The sequence below is a fragment of the Trichosurus vulpecula genome, chromosome 6 (genome assembly GCF_011100635.1).
Source record: "Trichosurus vulpecula isolate mTriVul1 chromosome 6, mTriVul1.pri, whole genome shotgun sequence".
Taxonomy (NCBI): Eukaryota; Metazoa; Chordata; class Mammalia; order Diprotodontia; family Phalangeridae; genus Trichosurus; species Trichosurus vulpecula.
Window position 1 is genome coordinate 192,295,679 of NC_050578.1, and position 22,839 is coordinate 192,318,517.

Here is a 22,839-nt window from a genome sequence, read left to right on the forward strand (position 1 = left end):
GAATTTAAAGCTGGTATTAAAAGCCCAGCCATAAAAAGTTATGGCTGTGTAAAAGTCCAATTTAATGACTATATGGGGATATTCTTACGGATTCTTATAATAGGTTTAAGCTTTATTAGATACATTGGGTCTCATAAATACAGTATTCTTCCATAAAGTATAACAATCTTTGTATTTAAGCCAGTTCAGCAAAGTATAATATCTAATGGCTAAAAATTTCCCATTTAATTTTGAAAAATAACATTTTTCATGAGAAACTATATTATGACAAGAAGGACAAAGGACTGAAGCTTCTCATTTGGTGGGGGAGAAAAAACAATTTGGTATAAATTCATAGATAATCTCTTGATTCCCGTTTTTGGCTGGAGTTTGAATATAAAGGTGACAGTGTTGCTACCTGAGTAAGGAGAGCATAGGGACAGACGCCATCAAATGGCGTTGGGGAATGTCTGATTATATCGGCCAGTGGCAGAATTGTTTGCCTTGGTGTCCAAATAAGCCCAGGCGGGCACTCACTCCCACACCATTTAGCCACAGAATCGCTGGCAAACAATTTCTCTACCAAGAACAGGTTGCATGAAACATTGGCCTTCACTATTAAACAGTCCAGAGAGATGGGGGAGAAATGCGTTTGCTAAATGAGGAGGCAATGATATTAACAGAGTGGATTATAGAGATCTGACCCCAAGCAGGAGTTCTCTTTACAACATCCCGGAAAAGTTGTCCTCTCGTTTCTTTTTGGAAGACCTGCAGTGATGGAAAGCTCGCTGCCTAATGAGGCGGATCTTTCTGTTTTTGGACAGCTCTGATTATTAGGATTATGTTTGGCAGGGCTGGGGGGAGGTTCTTTAGGGAGGTGGGAGAATAAGCATTTATATAGGACCTACTATGTGATGGGCACTGTGCTTAGCCCTTTTACGCATATTATTTAATCCTCACAAAACCCCTTCAAGGTAAATGCTGTATAGTTGAGGAAGCTATAGGCAAACAGGGCTTAAGTGACTTGCCTAGGGTCATACAGCTAGTAAGTGTCTGAGGCCAGATTTGAACTCCTCCACCGGCACTCCATCCACTGTGCCACCTTGCTATATTATTACTCTAGGCAACTCTTGGTGTGGAAATTCCCTTTGCTATGCAGATTGGCGATTCGTCTGTAACTTGGAGTTTTTAGTGAGTTGCCTGGGACACCAAGAGGTAGAATGACTTGTCCAAGGTCACATGAGTGTTTATGATATAAACTAGAATGAATACAAATGGATAAGAGGCATAAGGTAAGGAGGTAGGGGTTGGGCAGCTAGGTGGTACAGTGGTTAGAGCACTGGGCCTGGAGTGAGAAAGACTCATCTTCCTGTGTTCCAATCCAGACTCAGTTACTAGCTGTGTGTGATCCTGGGCAAATCCCTTACCCCTGTGTGCCTCAGTTTCCTCATCTGTAAAGTGAGCTGGAAAGGAAATGGCAAACCACTCCAGTATCTCTGCCAAGAAAACCCTATAGACATTATGGTTCACGGGCCATGAAGAGTCAGACACAACTGAACGACAACAACAATATTTGGGAAATTTTACAGCAGGAAATGAAGTACATTTTCATATAAAAAGCATTGCATATTTTAAGCATGTTTGCCTACGTGATTTAATATTTAATAATTTAGAGGACAAATATTGCTAGCTTCAAAATTTTCTCGTGGCGTGTCTATTCACGTAATACACCAGAGCTCTGAGGGGTGCTGGTTTATACTGTCATGGTAAAACAGAGTTGGAAGGGACCTCAGCAGCCATTCAGACCAGTCACCAGAACAAGAATCCCCTTCTTCAACCCACCTGAGAAGTGACCATCTACCTTGAAGACCTCTAATGAGGGGAGCTCAGTCCCTCCCAAGGCAATCCATGCACTTTGGAATAGCTCTGATGATTAGGGGGATTTTTCCTTAGCCAGTTACCAACTTTGTGACCCTGGGCAACTTGTAAGGTTTCTCTCTCAGCCTCACTTTTCTTATCTGTTAAGTAGGGTATCAGTAGCACCCACCTTACAGAGGTGTGATGGGTATCAAATGAGATAACGTGTGTGCTTTGAAAACATTAAAGCATTACATAAATGCTAGCTCTTGTTTCTTTCACCTCCTTCTCTTCCCTTTCCTTCTGTCTTCTTCCATTTTCCTCTTCTTCCTCCTTGTTCCTTCTTCCTTCTAATTCTGCCTTCTGTAACCAAACAGAACATGCCTCATTTCTTTTACATTTGGCATTTACATTTTACGTTTAAGGGCGTGTGCCCTTAAGTCTTCTTTTCTTCAGGATAAATATTCACAACTGCTCCAACTAATAATCCTCGCGGGCCATGAACTAGACGCCTTTTACCTTCCTGGTAGCCCCCTTCTTGTCACTCATTCCTAAGATGGGACACTGAGAATCAGAACTGGTATTGTTTGGGAAATACAGGCACAGGGTAAAAAGGGAATTGAAGTAGCTCTCTATTTTCTGCCATTGGTGATTAACTGAGTTTTTTTTTCATCCCGGCCCCCCCCCCCCCGCTCTCTATAAAAACTGTGACTTAATGTGGAAACAGAGCATGTGGACCTCAACCATCTCTAGTCACCTGGCAACCAAACACCTCAAGGATGGAGGCCTTCTGACTTTGGCCGGAGCCAAGGCTGCTTTAGATGGAACGCCAGGTAAGTTGACCAGACAGCTGAGTGATAATAGTGACTTGGAGGAGAGTGTTGGTAAAGTTGGATGTGGATGGAATCTTGGGTATTGGGGGGGCGTGTTTAATCTTTCATGGTCTTGTAATAACAACCACGCTGGCATACCCAGGATGGCTTCTAGTGCAGGGTCTTTTATCTGCTTTAATAAGGAAAGCAAATTTAAAGGGGTCTGCGATCTTTAATTACATAAAATACAAACAGGAAATACAGAGAAGAGAAATAGACCAACAGACCAACAGACAGGGCTCTGCTGCCTATATATATATCTTTACATTCACCACTGGATCGAGAGAGCCTTTACCTCTGAGCAGTTGGGTGTCTGAACATACGGCTACTCAGTGTCTCGACCAGGGATTCACAAGGTCCTTCTCATAAGCGAGCCTCCAAAGCAAACATCTCACCTCTCAGATATATACTCTTTTGGCTAATAGGCTCAGAGCCAGAAGGCATCACAACTCTCCTGACTCAGTGCCCAATCTACAAACAAGGAAGCTACCTTCCCTTAATGGGCTCCGCATGAGACTTATTGATGTGCCGGAAAGATCTTATTCCCCCTTAATCTTACAGGTCTTGACATTAAGATTGCATACAGGCTCTGATTGTTCCTTACTTCCCTTTAACGATCTTTATGGATCTTCAGGAATTTTTCCAAACTCTTTTTGAATCTTCTTTTCTTCCTTAGTTTCTTCTTCCACATAGGAAGCATAATGAGATACTTGTATTAATACCCCTTGGATAGAGAAAAAATTCATTTTTTAACCTCTTTTTCCTGTTTCAGGGGGGTATCCCCTAATTTTCTGTAATTTGGTGCACAAATCACCTTCTGAATATGAGTTGGCAAGAGGAAGTTTTTCTTTGGTGGTGTTTCACCTCCATTTATGCAGCTACTTTTCCATTTTTTAATGATGTTATCTCCGGTCCCTTTAGCCATCCAAAGCCTCAGTGCTTCCCCCAGACCTGTGTTACCCTGAGATGGCTCGTGATCCCAAATCACCTCTGTCTTTGCTCCCTACTCCCCCTTCTCCCATGGCTATGCCATAAATTCTGATTAAACCACTCCAGGCTCTTCCTACAGGGAAGGAAGTTGGTGTTTTGATGGATCATATCCCTTCTTGTTTCACAGACTGAGAAGTCCTAATCTTTATTAGCTTATCCTCTTGTTTCTGGGGAATAACATATATAATTCAGGGGTCACAGATAGAGAACTAGATGTCATCTGGTCCAACTCTCAATTTTACAGATGAGGAAAATGAGACCAAGGAAGATTGAATGACTCGCCTGAAGTTACCTAGGCAGTGTCAGGTGGGGTTGAACCAGTCCCACTGACTTCAGTCAGTGAGAGCATTGAACCTACCCCTCCTAGATCTTGGCTATTTCTAGTGAACTATAGTTCACAGGAGAGATTTGGATCAGCTACCAGTTAGTGAAGCATTTTCTTCTAAAAATATTTTTTATAGTTAACAATAACCAACAAAATAACTTCTCATTACACAAAGAACAGCAGAGGATTGTTTGTGAAACTGAACTTTTGCTATGGTTTTTTAAAAGTGTATAAGAGTTTGTGCAGAAGTAATTAAATTCCCCTGTTGGACCTCGTCCAAGCTCTTTTTTAGTGTATTTAAAAAATTTTGTTAATTTCCCTTCCCTTCTTTTACTCTTTCCTCTGTCTCCTTTCCTTCTCCTCTCCCTGTGTTCTCCTCTCTCTTTCTTTCCCTCTTCCTTTCTCCTTCTCCCTGTCTCCTTTTTCCTCTCTGTTCTCTCCTCCCTCCTCTCTCTCCCTCCTCTCTCTCTGTGTTCTCCTCCTCTCTCTCTTTGCTTTCCACTGTCCTCTTCTCTTCTCCCTCACCTCCCTTAGAAGCCCTGCCTTAAAAGAAATAATACGCATAGTAAAAAAAAAAGTTTGTTAAGCCTTTTTAAATTTATGAAATGCCTCCTGTGTGCTTCCCTCACAGTTGGGAGGGGAAAGATTTCACTAGGCGCAGGTACGGAATCCTCTCCTTCCTCCCCACCTTTTGCTTATTATATTCTTCTTCCAGAGAATTGTTCACTTGGCTTTTATTTCCCTTATTCTTATAGGCATACTCAAGAACAGGAAGAGATTTTTTAGTATCATTTTAGGATTTTAATTTAGCTCTATGAACTGTAAAAATTTTACTACGTCATCATTCTTCCCTGTCTCCCTGTGTTAAAAGTAGCTGATTAAATATCGCAGAATAGCTTAGAATCTTTCTAAGTATGGGGCCCAATCTTTAGCCACTGTAGTATCAGATGTATTTAGATGTTAGGGATCGAGGGCTAAGGGACTGGGCCTGTGATTGCATTGGTGTATAGAAATTCTTATGTGAGGCATGACCCACCTACCCACTACAAGTTGGTGCATATGCAACATTTAGTCTTAGAAAATTGCCTGTCTGCTTGCATTCTCAGTGAGGGGGGAAGGGAGGCAGGGAAAGAATTGGAACTCAAAATTAAAAAAAAATGTTAATTGTTTTTACATGTAATTGGGGAAAAATAAACATTAAATTGAATTGAAAGTTGCCCAGGACTTTGAGCTTAAGTGAGTCATCCAGGATCACAAGGTGGTCCCTTGAATCCAGGTATTCTGGCTTTGAGATTACCCCTCTAACCACTGGTCCTGCTCCCTCTCCTTTAGATGTTAAACAGTTCTGCTTTTTATTCATACAGTAGTGGCATTTAGAAAACAAGTATGGGGATGAATAAGAAGGGAACCTATGTAGGAATTGAGATAAATACATTTTCTACCCTGCCCCCCTCTGAAATGGTTTTATTATTGTTGATACCTCAACATTCCCTTAGTTGAAACTTTGGAAGGGAGGCAAAAATTTTATTGATCATTACAGCTTCTGCACTTGCTCTGATCTCACCATCCATAAGTCTGATGACCTTCAGCGTGTACCAGGTATTGGGAACAGGCCTGCACAAGTTCGTGTTTCATTCCAGCTTAGATCTCATTTCCCCTGTGCACCTTAAGCAGGCACAGTCCAGGGAAACCTGCAGCAATTTAAATCTGGAGGAATCAGGGTTAAGCATCCCTTCAGGCCAGCAGGATTTACCTCCAATTTAGAGAAACAGTAATGTTACTTAAGAAAAAAAGAAAGGAAAAATATCTTCAAACTACTTCTCTGTTCATTGCAAAGATAGTTTTACTCTGTCCTCTACTAAAGCCTTATTCAGATGGTGTGTAGTGAAGAGGGGACCCCTCTTTCTCAAGGGCTCCTTTGGTGGGGGACAACTTGGGGGAAGGCCCTACCAAGCTGGAGGGGATTTGAGTACAGGCTCAGCGGCAGACAGCCTGTCTGAGACCAGCCCAGCTGAGTTGAGATATTTAGGTGATGCATTTCTCAGCCATAGCAAGATAAAAGTCTTTTTTTCAACTGAGCTAAGTATTTTGCTTTACATTCTTTAATGTTAAAAAAAATTGTTAATGATAATGATGACCTATCATTGAATATTTAAAGATGCAGTGACTGCAAATTGGAGTGAAAAATTAAGGTCATTTGTCAGGGGGGAAATATTCCACCTCCCCCACCCCGAACCCCAACCTTCCCACCCTACTGCTTAGGTAAATTGGATCCTTCATTCACATGTTGTCCACAGGATGAAACTATTACCTATTACGAGTTACTTGGTTATTTGTTTCCTCCCTCCAGAAAGTACTCGGATCACTTGTTTAAAAGGAAAATAAAAAGTGAACTTTTGGGGGAATTCCCTTGATGCTTTTTGAGGAGGCTCAGGGCCTTGAATTTAATTCTCTTTCATGTTGTGAGCTGGATGGTTTCAATCACTCTGGAGATTCTAAGTCATCAAGGATTACCACTGGCCTCTTGCAAACACGTGTGACCGATTAAGCAGAGATGCCAGTGGAATTGTGAAACATGCTGGTTGTTTGTCTAGAACAAATAAATACCTTGTGAGGACTTGGCCCCATCTTGCAGTTATACCTCTTTGTTGGAGCAGTTTTCCTCCCTGGGCTGCTGTTTTTCATGAACTTTTGTTACTCCAACAGTGGGTTGTAATGTAAACAGGCCTTTACTGGCCTTACTCTGTGTTAGTACTGTTTAAGTCCAGTCTTACAATTTTCCTGCATCCTGATTTTAGGAACAGAAGCCATGTATACCTCAGTATTGAATTCACCTGATAAGAGTAATATGTCAACAAAAAATAGTCTAGATACATGGCACTTTCTTCTCCTTTTGCAGAATTTAAATTTGATTTTAAAAAAATTCAACAAAAATTTATGTTTTTTCTTTCTGCCTCTTTTCTCCCATTGTAAAAAAAAACCCAGCTGACTTCTGCTTCTAGTACTGCTTATCTTTTACATCATTTTTGGGGCATATCCTTATTGGGAATAGACTATACCTTATTTTCGCTCTTTCTGTTTTGCTCTTTGGAACCCTGGCAGTTGTGATTCCTCCGAGACCATGGTGTTTATTATCCAGAACCATGTAGTATCATGTCATCACTGGGAGACTTTGGGTGTTAAAAAGATGGGCCTTAAGACAATCCCAAAGGACTAATGATAAAGCATACAATCCACCTCCAGAGAAAGAACTAAAATTGCTTGAATAGACTGAAGCATGCTGTTTTCAGTTTCTTTCATTTTTTTCTTTTAGTTGAGTCTTCTTGTACAAAATGACTAATGTGGAAATGTTTTACAGGATTGCATGTGTATAACCTATATCTGATTGTTTACCATCTCAGGGAGGGGGAAGGAGAGGGAGGGGTGGAGAGGGATAGAATTTGGAACTCAAAACTTTAAATAAAAATGGAAAAAAATTGGAAAAAAAAAATGGGCCTTACTGCAAATAATTGCTTGCTCTTAGAAAGGGCTGCACAGTATCCCCCAAACCACTAAAACTGTTGTCCTGCTCATTTCTGGACCCAGACCACTGTCCATTTGTAACTCCTTTCCAAGGCAAAGTACTGACGAACTAATTCCTCGGATTGTCAAACCCAGCTCTGTTAAACTCTGGCCATTTGAGAAAGTATCCCTGAATGCTTGCTTTATGACACCCTTGTAGATGTGTGGGTGAATTTTCTTTTCCTTTTTCTCCACTCAAGAGCATTATCTCTATAACTACTAAATTTGAATCATTGTGGCAGACCACTGTTTCTTGTTTCCTCTGTGCTCTAGGTCCTCATTCCTATTTTCTTACCGCTCGCTTATTCTCTTGCAGTTGGACTTTTGGCCCCATTGCTCAACTGGAAGGTTGAAGTTAACTAAGGTCGCTAGTGATCTTTGGACTGCTCACCATGATGGACTTCTCACTTCTCATCCTTTTTGAACTCTGAAGCTTTTGACATTGGTGACCACTCCTAGCGTTCTCTCCTCTCGAGGGTTTTCACGATTCTGATGATCTCCTGATTCTTGTCCTTGCTCGACTGTTTCTCAGAATCCTTTGCCGGATCAATTTTCTTCTCGCTCCTTAACCGTGTGGCTCCCGGGGTCTGTCCTGGACAGCCTTTTCTTTCTCTGTCTTCTCTCTTGGTGACCTCTTCAACTCCCATGGGTTCAAATATCACGTCTGTTCAGATAAACTCAGATCTGTATGTCCGGTCCAGATCTCCCTCCTGAGTTCCGGGTCCACGTCGCTAGCTGTCTGTTGACAGCTCCATCTGGTCCTGTCAGAAGACCATCCAACTCAACTCGTTCTCTCTTCTTCCTCCTCGTCCCCCAGAGACCATCCTTTCAGTCACCTAGATTCACAATTTAAATGTCAGCCTCAACACTTGTCTCTTTCATATTCCCGCATCCTGTCTTTCCTCTATGCAATATTTTCACATAGCACATATTAAAGTGCTATACATGTTAGCTGCTATTTTTATTTTCCTCATATTGCACAAGTCTCAGAATTTTGTGGAGGAAGAAATTGAGCTCAGAAAAGTTGGGCTACAGGGGGAGAACTGGGATATTGTCTTCATCTCCTTCTATCCACTCACACTGCCACCAAAAGTGAGTTCAAGTCCTCATCCCTTCTTGGCTGTACTTTTGTAACAGGGGTTATTGTAATTCCCTTCTGTCCCCTCTCTGGTCTTCCACACCGCTGTCAAGCTGACATCGTCGAAGCGCAAATCTGATTATGGCATGCCCTTTATCAAGAACCTTCAAGGGCTCCCCGTTTCTTCTAGAGCAAACTGCAGAATCCTGATTTTGACCTTTAAAGCCTTCTGCAATATATTACTATGCTAGACTTAGTCCACAGTACTTCCCTTTACACGTGCTGTGTCCCAGACAAAGGAGCCTATGTGCTGTTCCATCCCCTGCCTTTGTGCCATCTGTCCCCCAGGTATGGATTATGCTCTAAGCTCTCCTCCACCTCTTTTGGGTGGCACCTTCTACTGGAAGCCTTTTCTGTTTTCCTTGGTTGTTAGGGCCTTGTCCCTTCTCAAATTATCTTTTATTATGTATTCATATGTTGTAGTTCCTATTAGATTGTAAGAATGTAGGCTGACTTGGGACAGGGACTGTTTTTGTTTTTCTCAGCTGTGAACATAGTAGACCACTGATACATGTTTGTTGAATTATTTAGGAATATATATATAATTATTTAGGAATATATACGTGTCAAAAATGGGTGATCCAAATTTACATACAGGGAGTCCACAACTGTATCCTTAAGGCTAAAAGCAAGGACTAATCATTGCCCCATAATTATTGATAATGATCATCATAATGATAATAGTAGCTTACATATGGTCCTTTAAGGCCACAGTGCATTTTAGAGACATTATTGCATGTGATCCCTCACAACAATCCTGTGGTTGTAGAAAGAGTCATTATTATTCCTAGTTTTTTAGACCAAAATAATTAATTAAAGTAAAATCAGAGAGGTGGAGTTACTTGTCCAAGGTCACACAACGTAAGGTGTGGAGCTGGGCCTGGAACCCAAGCCCCCTGACTCCAAGTCCAGTACCCTTCCTATTTGACCTCTCTCGTTTCCCACCAGCCTGAGATGGAGGCTACACTTCCCACACCTTCCCCATAAACAGCAGCTCCATTATCTTGATTTCAAACCTTTTCCTCTTCTCTTTAAGACAGCCTTGGAAAGGGTGAGGTGATCTAACACCTAAATCATCATCTGAAGCATTTCTGGCTTCAAGGCATTTATTTGTGATTTGATTCTTCAAAGAGTAAGGAGGGCAGGAGGCTGTGTCTTTGGGTGGGTTTTTTTTTTTTTTTGAAATAGCAGCCCTGGATGGGAGCAGCATCCTAACTGGTTACCAAACGAGCATCTTTCTCAATGATAAGGATGCTTCAAGACATACAAGAGTTTCGGGAGTTTCATGTTGCTCTTCTATTAAAAGCAGGCTAAGTTCCTAGCTCAGATGCTGCCATTCCCTCCCCTTTAAAGCACTGCTTTCACACCGCCTCATCCGTGAAGGCTTCACTCTTTCCGTAGCTAGAAGTGGCCTTTGACTTTTTCGTGGCAGAGTTGTTTCTCTTTGTCTCTTCAGAAATTCTTTCTTGAGAGCGTCTCATTCCTCCTTGATTTCATCCTCCTGTAGAATTTTAGGCCATGGGGTCCTTCAAAAAACTTTACAAATCTAGTTTTATTATTCTTTTCGGAATTTGTGAGCAGTTATGTTTTCTTTTCCCTTTTACCCCTCTGGCCTGAGATGAGGGATACACTGCCCTAGCTTTCCCTATCACAGCAGCTCCATTAGCTTGATTTCAAACCTTTTCCTTCACTCTTTAAGGCAGTTTTGGGAAGGGTGAGTGATTCAGCACATGAATCTCCATCACAATTGAGCAACAACAGCAAAATAAACTCTTGTTACAAAGATGCAGCAAAGTAAATCCTCACGTTATAGGCCATGGTTTCCTACCTAGCGTTTTTCTAAATTCTTTGAAACATGATCTCCAAAAGTCTTGGCTACATTCTAGATTCCGCTTGTCTTTCTTCTCTGTCTTAGATTCTGAGAGGGAATGGTTTCTGCTCGCCAAGATTCCCATCATTTTCTCCTTCAGCAGCCATTTCCTCCTTGCTGGTCACAATTAGGCACCACCCTGTGTGACTGCTCTTACCCTTTTCTCTTTGGTATTGTAGTTCCTTGGACTCCTGTCTTCTCTCCCCAGCTGATTGTAAACTCTATGAAGGCAGGCCTTAGGGCTCACACTTTGCAGCACCTACAGCGCCTACCGCATGCCTCACACAGAAAGATAGTCAGTGTTTGATGTCCACCTGAGATTGTCCTACTGAGGACTAATACTGCTTTGGTCAGGGGCTTTCTGTATGTTGTAACTTGAAGGGAGCACCATAGCATTCTAAGAAAAAAAAACCCACCCTGTAGTCACATTATCTCTGAAAGACCTCTGGACCAGGGTTCTTCGTCTCTCAAATACAGCTTGAGAATGTTAAGATAAAAGAGCCCAATGTTTCCCTTCATGCCTAGTAGAATTTTAGTTATATATGATGAAAAAAGATACATCTGCCTCATACTACCCACAGCCCCTTCCTCCTCCCTCCAAGGCTGAGGACTCGGGATTTCCATTCCTGAGTACTTGGTGGCTTTCAGAAACCCTCCTGGCACAAAGCTCTGTCCCTTCCTGGTATTGCCGTTTATGATTTTGAGAATGCTCCATACACTTGTAGGGTGCTTTATGGTTTTCCGAGTACTTTCCCATACACTTGTTCGTTTCTTTACAACTACCCAGGATCCTAGATCTAGAGATGAAAGAAACTTCAGAGACCCTCTAATCCAACCCCATCATTTTACAGAGGAAGAAACTCAGGCCTGCTGAGGTTAAATGTCTTGACTGAGGTCCCAGAGGGAGTGTCACAGGCAAGATTTGAATCTATGTCTTCAGACTTCAGAGCTAATGCTCTAGTTGGTGCAATGAACAGAGGGCTGGGCCTGGAGTCAGGAAGACTTGAGTTCAAATCTGGCCTCAGACATTTCCTAGCTGTTTGACCCTGGACAAGTCATTTAACTTCTTTTTGCCTCAGTTTTCTCATCTGTAAAATAGGGATGATGATAGCATCCACCTCCCAGGGTTGTTGTGAGTCTCAAATAAGATAATATTTTCCAAGTGCTTTGCACATATTAAATGCTATATAAATGGTGCAATTAGTAATTTTTTCACTGTTCCACACAAGTCTCTCAAAATTTTAGAGATGAAGAAATTGAGATCAGCAAAATTAAATGTCCTGCCCAAGGTCACTTGGCTGTAGGTGACAATGCTAGAATATGAACCTAGTTCTTCTGACTCCTACTCCAGGGTCCTTTCTGCTCCAGTGTTATCTACCAAGACACAGAGATTAAGTGATTTGAACTGCATCACAAGCTCAGTTAGTGAGATCTAGAACTTCTTACCCAGGTCTGTCAAATTCCATTCTGTGTTTGAGATCTATCTATCTATCTATCTGTCTATCTATCCACACACACACATATGTATACATATTTGTGTGTTTATATGTATATACATGTATATATATGTGTCTGTACATATATGTATATGTGTCTATACACACACATATGTATTGGAGGCAATTGGGTTAAGTGACTTGCCCAGGGTCACACAACTAGTAAGTGTCTGAGGCCTGATTTGAACTCCAGTTCTCCTGACTCCAGGGCCACTGCTTTATCCACTGTACTACCTGCTGCCCCCTCGTTTCGATATTGTAAAGGGCTGCTGCCGGTGAGAACCTGGGAATGCATGGGCTGAATGGCTGTGGTCATGATCACTCAGTGATTCCTCTTCCTTCTCCACCTCATGCCAGCTTTTCTGCATAGCTCAGATTTAGACATGGGGCAGAGTAGACGTCGTTCTCTTCCAAGCTCCCGAGATGAGGTGTGTGTTTAAAAAGGAACCTCGTGTCTGTACTGGGTTCACTGTTTTCTTCAGCATCCAGTCATAAGCAAAGCTATCTCTTTTCCATGTCCCAGGAATGATTGGCTACGGCATGGCCAAGGGAGCGGTCCATCAGCTGTGTCAGAGCCTGGCTGGGGAGAACAGCGGCATGCCGCCGGGTTCCGCTGCCATCGCTGTGCTTCCGTAAGTGACTGCATCATCACCTCTGCCATTGTGTTGATGAATGTTCATGCATAGCTGGGATTCACTGTCCACCAGGGACCAATGTGTAGGAGCCATTTCAAGACTTAAATGGAATCTGAGTAGATTTAAAAATGTTTTTACTTACTCTTTGTTTTGCAGATTTTTTTAATATAGAGACTATTCATCTTTTATTTGGACGTAAAAATGCCCTTGGTTATTTTATTTGGACAAGTTTTCCATCATTAGCAATGAATTGTTTTGAATACCAAGTGGCCTGGGGAAGTTTAAGTTTCCTCTCTAATCTTGTGAATCATTCAGTGGATGTTTATTAAGTACCTCCTATGTGCTGAGTGCTAGGGATACAAAAAGAGACAAAAGACAAGAGCACACAGTCTAATGGGGTAGGCAATGTACAAACATAGACAAAGCAAGTTACATAAAAGATCACTAGGGAATAATTAACAGAGTGAAGGCACTAGAATTAAGAGGGGTTGGGGAAGGTTTCTGGTAAAAGATGAGGTTGTAGTTGGGGCTTAAAGGAAGCCAGGGCGGTCACTAGGCAGAGTTAAAGAGGGAGAGTATTCCAGGGCATGGACAGCCAGAGAAAATGCCCAGACTCAGGAGATAACTAGCTTGTTTGTGGAATAGCTAGGAGGCCTGTGTCACTAGATGGAAGAATTTGACTGCGCAGTAGGCTTAAGAATTCAGAACATTATACATCCTAATGCCCAGCTCTGGTCACATCACTCCATGGCCCCCAAACTCTTAGTAGCTTCCAAGTTAAGTCTGGTTCTTTATCCTGGCCTCCAGAGACCTTTACAGTCTGACTCCAGACACACACTCACTGTCTGTCTCTGTCTCTGTCTCTCTCCCCCCTCCCCACCTCCCCCACCTTATCCCATGTTTGATCTCATCACATACTCTTGGTGTCTCCCAGACTGTCCTCTTCGAAGCCTGTGCTGGTCTTCCAGGCACTGTGCCTTTCCTCCTGTTGTCCCCTGTGTCTGGAATTCCTTCCCCTGCATTCCATCTCTGAAGCATCTGCTTTGGAGGCAGAACAATGTCGCACATAGAGGGTTTGTCCTGGAATCTGGGAGCCCTGGCTTAGAATCTTAACTCTGACACTTAGAAAGTGTTCGGTTTGGCCAGGTCCGACCCTCCCTGGGCCTCAGTTTCCTCCTCTGTAAAATGAGGGAGATTGGATTTGGCCAGTCGGGGATCCCATGACGTGCTTCAGGACACCACTCAAATGGTACGTCTTGTGAAATGAGGGAAATTGTCTTTCATTCCCTTGGTCCCACGGTACTTTGTGTCACTAGTATATGTTCTAGTTTGCATCATACTCAATTTGTGCTTATGTTTACCGCCCCCATTAGTTTTGGGGGTCCGTGAGGGCCAGGCTGTGTCTTATTTTACTTCATATTCTTTGCTGTCTTGCACCAACGCATGGTGCATTTCACAGACTGGATGCGAACAGATGTTCACCGAATCAATGAATGAATCCCACAAAACGTAAATTACCATTTCCTCTTTCCTTTTTTGGTAAAGAATGGTTTTGTATTAAAAAAAAAAAAAGCAAAACTCCCCCAAACCAACTAATTTGAAATGATGCTTACATTTGGGGAGGGTGTGTGAAGTTTTAAAACATCTTCAGGTGTTCGACTCAATGTGGCCACCTCATGTCCTTCTTGTTTTGTACCCAGTGCTAGAGAACTTGATTGAATCGTGTAGAAATCCTAGGCCTACCGAGTGAAAAACAGTTTCCTTTCCTTTCCGGTTAGCAGCAGTGCTGGAGAAGATGGTTTGGATTTAAGTGTGACCATTCCTCCCAATGGATGTTCTCGGGATCTTTTGCATTGGATCGATAGATCTTGTTGGTTGATTGAGTTTCATTAAAACATCCGTGTGCCTTTCTTTGGAAGATGAGGGTAGTTAGGGAGTCGCAGGCCAACCACACAGGTGGACCTTCAGAGTAATGTCTAGCTCGATACAAACGTATATGTCTCTTAAAAATAACTTCTGTAGATCGAACGTGTAATATTTAACGTTGACCTTCGAGACCCATGTACACTGAAGGATTACCTGGAATGACCCTCCCTGAAGCCAGACGCTGTGTTTAGAAAGTATCACATCATGAGGGTGATAGTCTGACTGAGAGAAAATACTTGCCATTGGAGCTTCTGTTGAGTAGAAGGTGGAATCTGGATGTGTCTTAGGCTCCCAGGTGCTGCCGTGGCTCCCTGTCCACAGCAGATTAAAAGGGCCTCTTGAGTTCTGTGAGCCTCAATTTTCTCACCTATAAAATGGGAGGAGGGGGCTAAATGATCTTTACTTTCTGCCTCTAACCCTAGACAGCCAACATGAATCAGAAGTACTGTTATATTTGCCCAACAGAAATAGTCTCCCGCCCCCTCCCCTCACCTCTTCATTTAGCCTTTCCTGAGGGTTGGAGACAAAATTGTACCTTCTGCATTCTTAAGCGCTGAGCTGGCCATCATTGGTCATCAGTTTCATTGTAGGTATGTAGGTGTGAGACTGTTGTTCTTTTTAAAAGTTTAGGCCAGTTTTTAGATGGACAGGGTCTTTCTCTATCACAGCCACTTTCTCTCTTTCTAGTTATGGAAACGATCTTTTGGGTGAGGCCTGCTGTCCTGGCCACAGTTGATATTCAGTAACATGGGGGTGGGACGGGGAAGGTGTAGGGTGGTGTGTTGCTACTGGTGAATGAATAGCATGCAGCCACCCATTTTTTTTTTTGGTCTGGCACATAGCAGGCACTTAATAAATGCTTTCTGACTCTACATATTCAAGCAGCATTTATTAAGCACTTTCTGTTTGCAAGGTCCTGTGCTAAGCTCTGGGGATAAAGATAGAACAGTTCTTGCCCTCAAGAACCTGACATTCTTTTGGATAAAATAGCATGTCCACAGACAAACATGGTAATTTCTAGGGTGGGGGGAAGCTCCCTTAAAGGGAGAGAGCAGAATCAAGAAGGCCTTCTGTAGCTAGATGGTGGCATTTGGGTGGTGCTTTGAAGGAAGCTGGGGATTCTAAGGTTCTGGCCTTCCCAAATGGCTTCTTCTTTCTAACTCCCCCACTTCAGTTTTGTGGGTAGTGTGGAATTGCATTATATTTGGATTTTATTGAAGTTCACTGTTGTAAACTCAGAGAGGCCATAGGAAGGAGGGACTCTTATCAGAAACATGGCATACACATGAAAGCCTTATCTTTCTTAATCTGCAGGGTTACCCTGGAGACGCCTATGAACAGGAAATCAATGCCTGATGCAGACTTGGCGCCTGGACCCCATTAGAATTCCTTGTTGAGTAAGTATACCCGGATGCCGACTCCTTGACATACATTCATAGGACTGAGGATTTACTGGAAAAGCAGGAAGAGATCTTAGAACATAGGATCCTGGAACAAAGAATGTGGAAGGTTAGTGTGGAGAACATGGAGTCAGAGCTGGAAGGAAGGGTCTGGAGAGATCATCTCATCTACTAAAGAGGCAGGGGTTGCACTCCATGGCAATTAACAGGGCACCTTCCACCTCTAAGATACTTTGATTTGTGGATGTTTTTTAAAAGAAGAATTTATTGTTACCTTTTTTTTTTTTAACATCACCCTCATGTCTCTTCTGTTGAACCTTTCCGTGTAACAAAGAAAATAATTTCAGAAAGAAAACAAAAGAAAATTAAACCAAGCCACCTGTCAGTGACTGTGCCTTCTCTAACATTTGGGAACCTTGGTTGTACAGTAAAGTGGAATTGAGTATGACATGGGAACATAGATCCAGAGCTGGAAGGAACCTCAGAGACCATCCAGTCCAGCACCTCTCATTTCAGAGATGAGGGCACTGAGGCCTAAGGCAGTTCAGCGTGGGAAGGCAACAAGCGTTTATTAAGTGCCTTCTATGTGCCAGGCACTGTGCTAAGCAAGCACTTTACAAATAGCTTTTTTGATCTTTACAACGACCCTAGGAGGTAGGTGCTATAATTAGGCTCATTTTATAGTTGAGAAAGCTGAAGCAAGCGGAGGTTAGGTGACTTGCGAAGGGTCACACAGCTAGCAAGTCTGAAGCCAGATTTGAACTTGAGCATTCCTGTCTTAGGCTTGGAGATAGTAAGGGAGTGAGTAAAAGAGGCAGGATTTTTACTTAGGCCCTCTCATTGAAAAGTTAGTCGGTCTTCTACTTTTCACACCTCCTCTCAGTAGAACAGTGCAAGTAAGTATTTATTACTCCATGCCCCTGGCATTCCTCCATCTCGTGCTCCTTGTTGTGTGAAGCAGTGATGAGAGTACGCTCCTGGGTGGGATGCCTGCTTTACTCCATTTCTGAATTCTGGGGCCACCTTTGTACTCTGGAGGTGGGCTGCTGGGGTTGAGTTCTTTGGTTTGTCAGCGACCCTCCTTCTAGAAGTCATCCCTGGCGATCCCTGTGATTGCCATCTTCTCCCGGCTTCTTTGCCTCTTTCCTGTCGTGAAGGGACTGGGGCTGCTCGGGGAGATTTGTTCTAGGCAGCAGCTCTTCAGTCTGAGGGACTGAACTAGTGGCATGTCCAAGAAACACTGATGAAGGGTCGTACGGTGCATTCCCAGAGTTCAGCGTCCTGTGTATGGAGTCATCTCTACTTAGTGTGTACGTGTGTTCGTATCCCGTGGAAACTAGCCTAGAGTTTTATATTACCTGGAAGTATTTTATTTTCTTTGAAAACTTTATGTAGTGAATTTAGGACCATCAGGCTCCACCAGATCCAGCTGGCAAAGGGTTTAGTTTGCCCTGGGAGTCTTCAAAATTGTTTGTTTTTATAATATTGATTTCATAATATAAATTAATATTTATGATGTAATAATTGTTTTTATAATGCTGTCACAAACTATTCGTGATGTCATAATAGAAAATATTCTGATTTTTCTTCTTTTGCCCTATGAAATATGTTGCTTTCACATTCTTGACAGCATAATAGTATTCCGTAGCATATACCACTTTCTCCAATGGACAGACATCCCTTTCGTTTCCAGTTTTTGCCACCACAAAAGGAGCCGTCATAAATATTTTTGTGGCTGTTTCTTTGATCTCTCTGGGTATAGAGCTAGTTGTGGTATAGCTTGATGAAGAACGTGAACTGTTTACATAACTTTTTGTGCATTATTCCACACTGCAACATTTCTACGAACTGATGAAAAATGAAATCGGCAGAACCAGGAGAACAATTTGTACGGTGCCAACAACATTGTAAAGACCAACAACCCTGAGAATTGTAAGAACCATGAACAGTATAAGCCAGGACCATTGATGATGGCAGAGGGATTATGAGGCCTGCCGTCTGCCTCCTGACAGAGAGGTGATGGCTGTAGGGTGCAGCCTGAGACATGCAGATTTTTGAATACAGACGTTGAGCATATTTTGTTTTGCTTAACTGTGTGTATTTATGACAAGGAATAAAGTTTTTCTTTTCTTTGAAGTAGTTAAAAGAATATGCTCCTAGTTGTAGATGCTCTTCCCAGAGGGGAATTCTTAAAATGATCTGGAGATAGCAATATCGTGGAAATAAAGTACATAACTTCCTGAGATGACAGAGAAGGGGGGGCGGAGGAGGGATGGAGGGAACATTTGGAATTATAAGTTGTAATTTGTTTATAAAATAAAATTTTTTCCCATTACTATGTACGATGATAGCTTTAGAGCTGGAAGGGGCCTTGATAGGCGATCTAATCCAGCCTCCTTATTTTAACGGTCCCAGAGAAGTCACACCGGTAGAAAGTGCAGAGCCGAGATTCAATCTTAGCTTTCTGCCCTACTGCTTTAGTCATATGTTATTTAAGTGATTTTTATTCTTTGTGTCTTTTTCTGCAGATTTCTGAAAGTGATCAGTGGTGTTTAGTGTATATTACCTTGTACCAGGTGTATTAGGTCTTAAGGGGTAGTGTTGTGGATAGAAGTGTGACCTTGGAGTTCAGAATACCTTAGTTCAAATCCCGAACCTTCACATACTGTATGGACCTATCACTTAACCCCTCAGTGCCCCCACAAGACCCTCTGAGACTACAGATTACAAAAGAGTTCACTGATGTGCCGTGATAGGGAAAGTCCACATCACAGGGATCCTGTCCCCATCAGCCTCATATTGCACAAAGCCATTGTTTACATGTAAATAGATGTATTTTGTAACTTTTAAAAATCCTTTTCTTTGTGACAGAACCTTTCACAACTGGATCACTGGAAAAAACAGGCCAAGCTCCGGAAGCCTAATCCAGGTGGTAACCACGGGAGGGAAGACTGAGCTGACACCGGCTTACTTTTAATAAGTCACCTAAGATCGCAGCACCAGAAGAAAGAACTAACAGAATCCTAATGCTCAGTGTACATGTTTTCTGGCAAATCTATAATGCCCCTTAACAGTGCCAGGTAGAGATCAGTATGTCTCATTCGTTTAATGTTTCTGTCTCCTTTTCAAAAGTATCAGCTGTTTATTTGAAAGAAATAAAGGATTACAAGGGTGAAGACCCCCAAGGAGAGGGGGATGCTCAGAGATGTCATCTCTGACTTGTTTGGTGACCTTGTTTGGTGTCCTCTGGGGCCCTGGTCATAACCTGTGCTTTGTGTCTCTTCTGTCCAGTTTCTTGCAGTAGCTTCTCCTCTTCACTACCTGAGTGATGTGTTGCATTGGTGTGTGCTGGTCATTTTTTTTTATTGTCAAGATACTGTTTGATCCGGTATTTGTGTAATGGGATTAATTGTTGCAGTCCTGACTTAAATTGCCTTAAATGTCCATTAGCAGTGAAGGTGAGGGATGGTGCTTGCCCGGTTATTGTTATAAATGTTTCATGTGACTGCCCGGATCCCCCTCTGAATGAGGGAGGGAGGGCTGGATGTCTTAGCTACAAGGGAAGCAGTGGTGGTTATCATCAGATGGCATGTTTGGGCCTTAATTAATGCTGCTTAGTTTACAATTTTGAATACTCTCATCAGAATGGAACACATGATTTACCGTCCAAACAACATCCATCGTCTATGAGATGTCAGTAAGCAGATTTTCGGTATTTTCTCCACGCTGTGAACCATTTCTGTGATAGCTTTGTACAGAACTAGATTTTTTTCTTTCTAATTGAATAGTCAGGTATTTGTTCTTTCTCCTTTACTTTTCAATGTTATATAATTAATTTAAAATAAACAGACTATTCCCACCATATGGATGACTTTGTTTAATTTGGCTTTATTACCGTTCTGTTGTTGACTCTTACAGAACCATAGGTTTTATTTGTTTATTTTTAATAACTTTTATTGATTTTTTTTCTTTTTTTCATCATGCTCATTTTTGAATCTACTGGTCTCCCTTCTCTCTCTCTTCTAATAATAATAACTCTTATGTGCTAGGCGCCTTACAATTATTATCTAATTTGATCCTCACAATAATCCTGGGAGGTTGTGTTGTTTTTATCCACATTTTACAAATGAGGAAACTGAGCCAGCTAGCTAAGTGACTTGCATACCTAGTATTTGAGGTAAAATTTGAACTCAGATCTTTCTGACTGCAAAGCTAGCCAGTGGTCTCTCTATCCACTGTGCCACCAGGCTGCCTTCTCTGTAGATTAAGGAGGGATATTTCATTATCTTTTTTTTTTCTGGGCCCATTATGGTTTGGTTCCTTTTTAGTATCTAAATCTGAAGAAGATTTTTAACTTAGATAACATAAGTCCCTCATTTTAGAGCCTCCTGGTTGCACCATTTACTACTTGTCTGACCTGGAAAACTCCCATTTTCTTGATTTTGTGATTCAGGGGCTGCCCAAGTAAAATTCTTACCATAACAAGAGTCCTCTTCACAATACTCACGAGAAGGGGTCATCTGGACTAGTTTGAAGACATCTAGTGAAGGGAAAAACCACTCCCTATTGAGACAGTTTTGCAGTTATTGAATAGTCTAAGAGCTGGAAGGGACGGAGGCATGGGGAAATTAAGTGATTTGCAAAGATTATACAAACTGCCATTAACTCTTAACCCAGGGTTCTTACGCAGCCCTTCAGTTCTTCCCTTGGAGTCTGTTCTTTTTAATCAAAGCTCCTCTCCCTCGTTTGCAAGATTTTCCATAACCTGGTCCCACCCAATCTCTCCAAACAGATGCCCCTTATTCATTTCCTGCTTTGGAAAAAAAAAATTATTTCTCCTGCCTTTGGCCATCTGCTCCTCTCATCAGCCCAGGTCGTTTTCTGCATTTCCAAAAGCCAGTAGCATCTCCAAAGTGCTAGGAGACATACATAGCATGACATAGGGTATTTGAAGTCAGGGGACTAGGGTTCAAATTCTATTACTGCTGTCTTGAAAGTCATTTTGACTTTCTGGGACCCACTTTCCTTAATTGTAGAAAAAGAGGGGGTTGGGGTAAATGATCTCAGAAATCCCAGTCATGATCATATAAGCCAAAGAAAGCCATATGTGACCTTGCTGTAGAACGCTGTTCATCTGTTGCTGTGCTTAGGAACAAGATGCCCTTCCAGGTTAAGCTTATCCCTTGTAATCTTACCATCATGCTGGCAACTCAAGCCTTGATTCACATCACCCTCAGCCTTCTCTCCTGTCCTATTGGAAGGCTGGAGGGTAGCGTTCCAAACTCTTAATGCATTTCTTCATAGAGGGCAGAAACTGGACTCAGCTCACTTTGGTCTGCATCTGCTGGCCTTCCTGGTTTCAACCCAAGGATCCTAGCACTAAGTACTGCCTGGTTCCTCTCCTCACCCCCTCTTCCCAGTCCCCTTTTATGGGTTGTCTCTTCCTGTTAGATTGTAAACTCCTTGACGGCAGGAGCTATCTTTTTTTTTTTTAATTAATTTTATCCTTAGTGCTTAGCACATACCTGGTGTACAGTGGGTACTTAACAAATGTCTATTGGACTGGATTAGGAAGAGGTAAAGCAAAGCTTGCCTGTTCTTTTAGGGCCTGGTTTGGTTAATCTCTACTCAAATTAGGCCATACCACCCTAGTGGGTTCACTGTGATGGGAACAGGAGTTCCATTAGAAAATACCAACGTTAGCCTTTTTCCTTCTAAAAAGCATGAAAGGTAAAAACTGTCCACCTCAAAAAACAGTACAGCGATTTCCCAGTATGAAAATAGGCTTAATTTTGTCTTTTTTTGCTCCAGAATTTCCCTTCTTCCCTTTCATTTGAAGTATAATTAATAATCACAGACTGTCTCACTTTCCATGAATATGCAGATAAGTTTCAAGCCCAGAAGTGTTCCGTGACCAAATTAGTTTGAGAAATTCCTACTTAAAATGGTTATTGTTTTTCTGTTGTAGCTTTAAACTGTGAAGTCACACATACTCAGAGGAATGTATCTCCAGTTTAATGAATTCTCTCCAGATTAATGAAATTCAGAAGGGAAATATAATTAAATATGCAGAGATTCACATTACAGGTGACTTTTCTAGGAATATTAGCCATCGTTTAGGTCTGGATAGCGCCTTAGGATTTGTGAAGTGTTCTCTCAACAGCCTTATGAGACATATATGGCCAGTATCACCTCCATTTTCTAGATAAGGAAATAGGCCAAGAGATGTGAATTACCTAGGGTAATTCACTTCAAACCCAGGTATTCTGACCCCAAGTCCTTAGCTCTTCCCTCACACAGTGATGCCTCAGGAATATCACCTCTCCTCTAAATGCAATTCCTCTGCAACTGAAGTGTCATGTTTTAAGGAAAAAAGGAGAAACAGTGAATAGATCAAAGATCATGGAAATCACAGGATTTGGAGCCGGATGGGGGCCTGCTCATCTAGACCAACCCCCTCACTGCTCAGATGACAGAACCGAAGCTTATGAAGATGAAGGGACTTGGCCAGTGTCATACAAGTAGTAAGTAGTAGAACTAGGATTCAAAGTCAGATCTTCTGGGTCCCAATCCAGTGCCCTTTCCACGCTACCACCATGAGCAAGGGAGGCTGTGTATCCTTCCTGTAAGTATGTGTTCAACTAGAAATACATGCAGTGGTTCATACAACTATTAAATGAGTCTGTAATTCCCTGGAGAGGCACATTACAAAGGGCAGCGGTGATTAGTGTCAACTCTGGGGACGTACTAAGTCCTATAGGGGAATAGATACAGCATGAATAACTGACAC

General features: G+C 42.1%; 1 protein-coding gene across 1 annotated transcript in view; it reads left to right on the forward strand.

The window, feature by feature from the left end:
- The window catches only part of QDPR (quinoid dihydropteridine reductase), a 33,358-nt gene extending 13,907 nt beyond the window's left edge, over positions 1-19,451 (forward strand). Inside the window, 5 exon segments of the mRNA XM_036764197.1 lie at positions 2,529-2,669; positions 12,612-12,720; positions 15,964-16,010; positions 16,013-16,046; positions 18,921-19,451. Coding sequence (XP_036620092.1) covers positions 2,529-2,669; positions 12,612-12,720; positions 15,964-16,010; positions 16,013-16,046; positions 18,921-19,026 — 437 coding nt within the window. The 3' untranslated portion in view covers positions 19,027-19,451.
- The last annotated feature ends 3,388 nt before the right edge of the window (positions 19,452-22,839 follow it).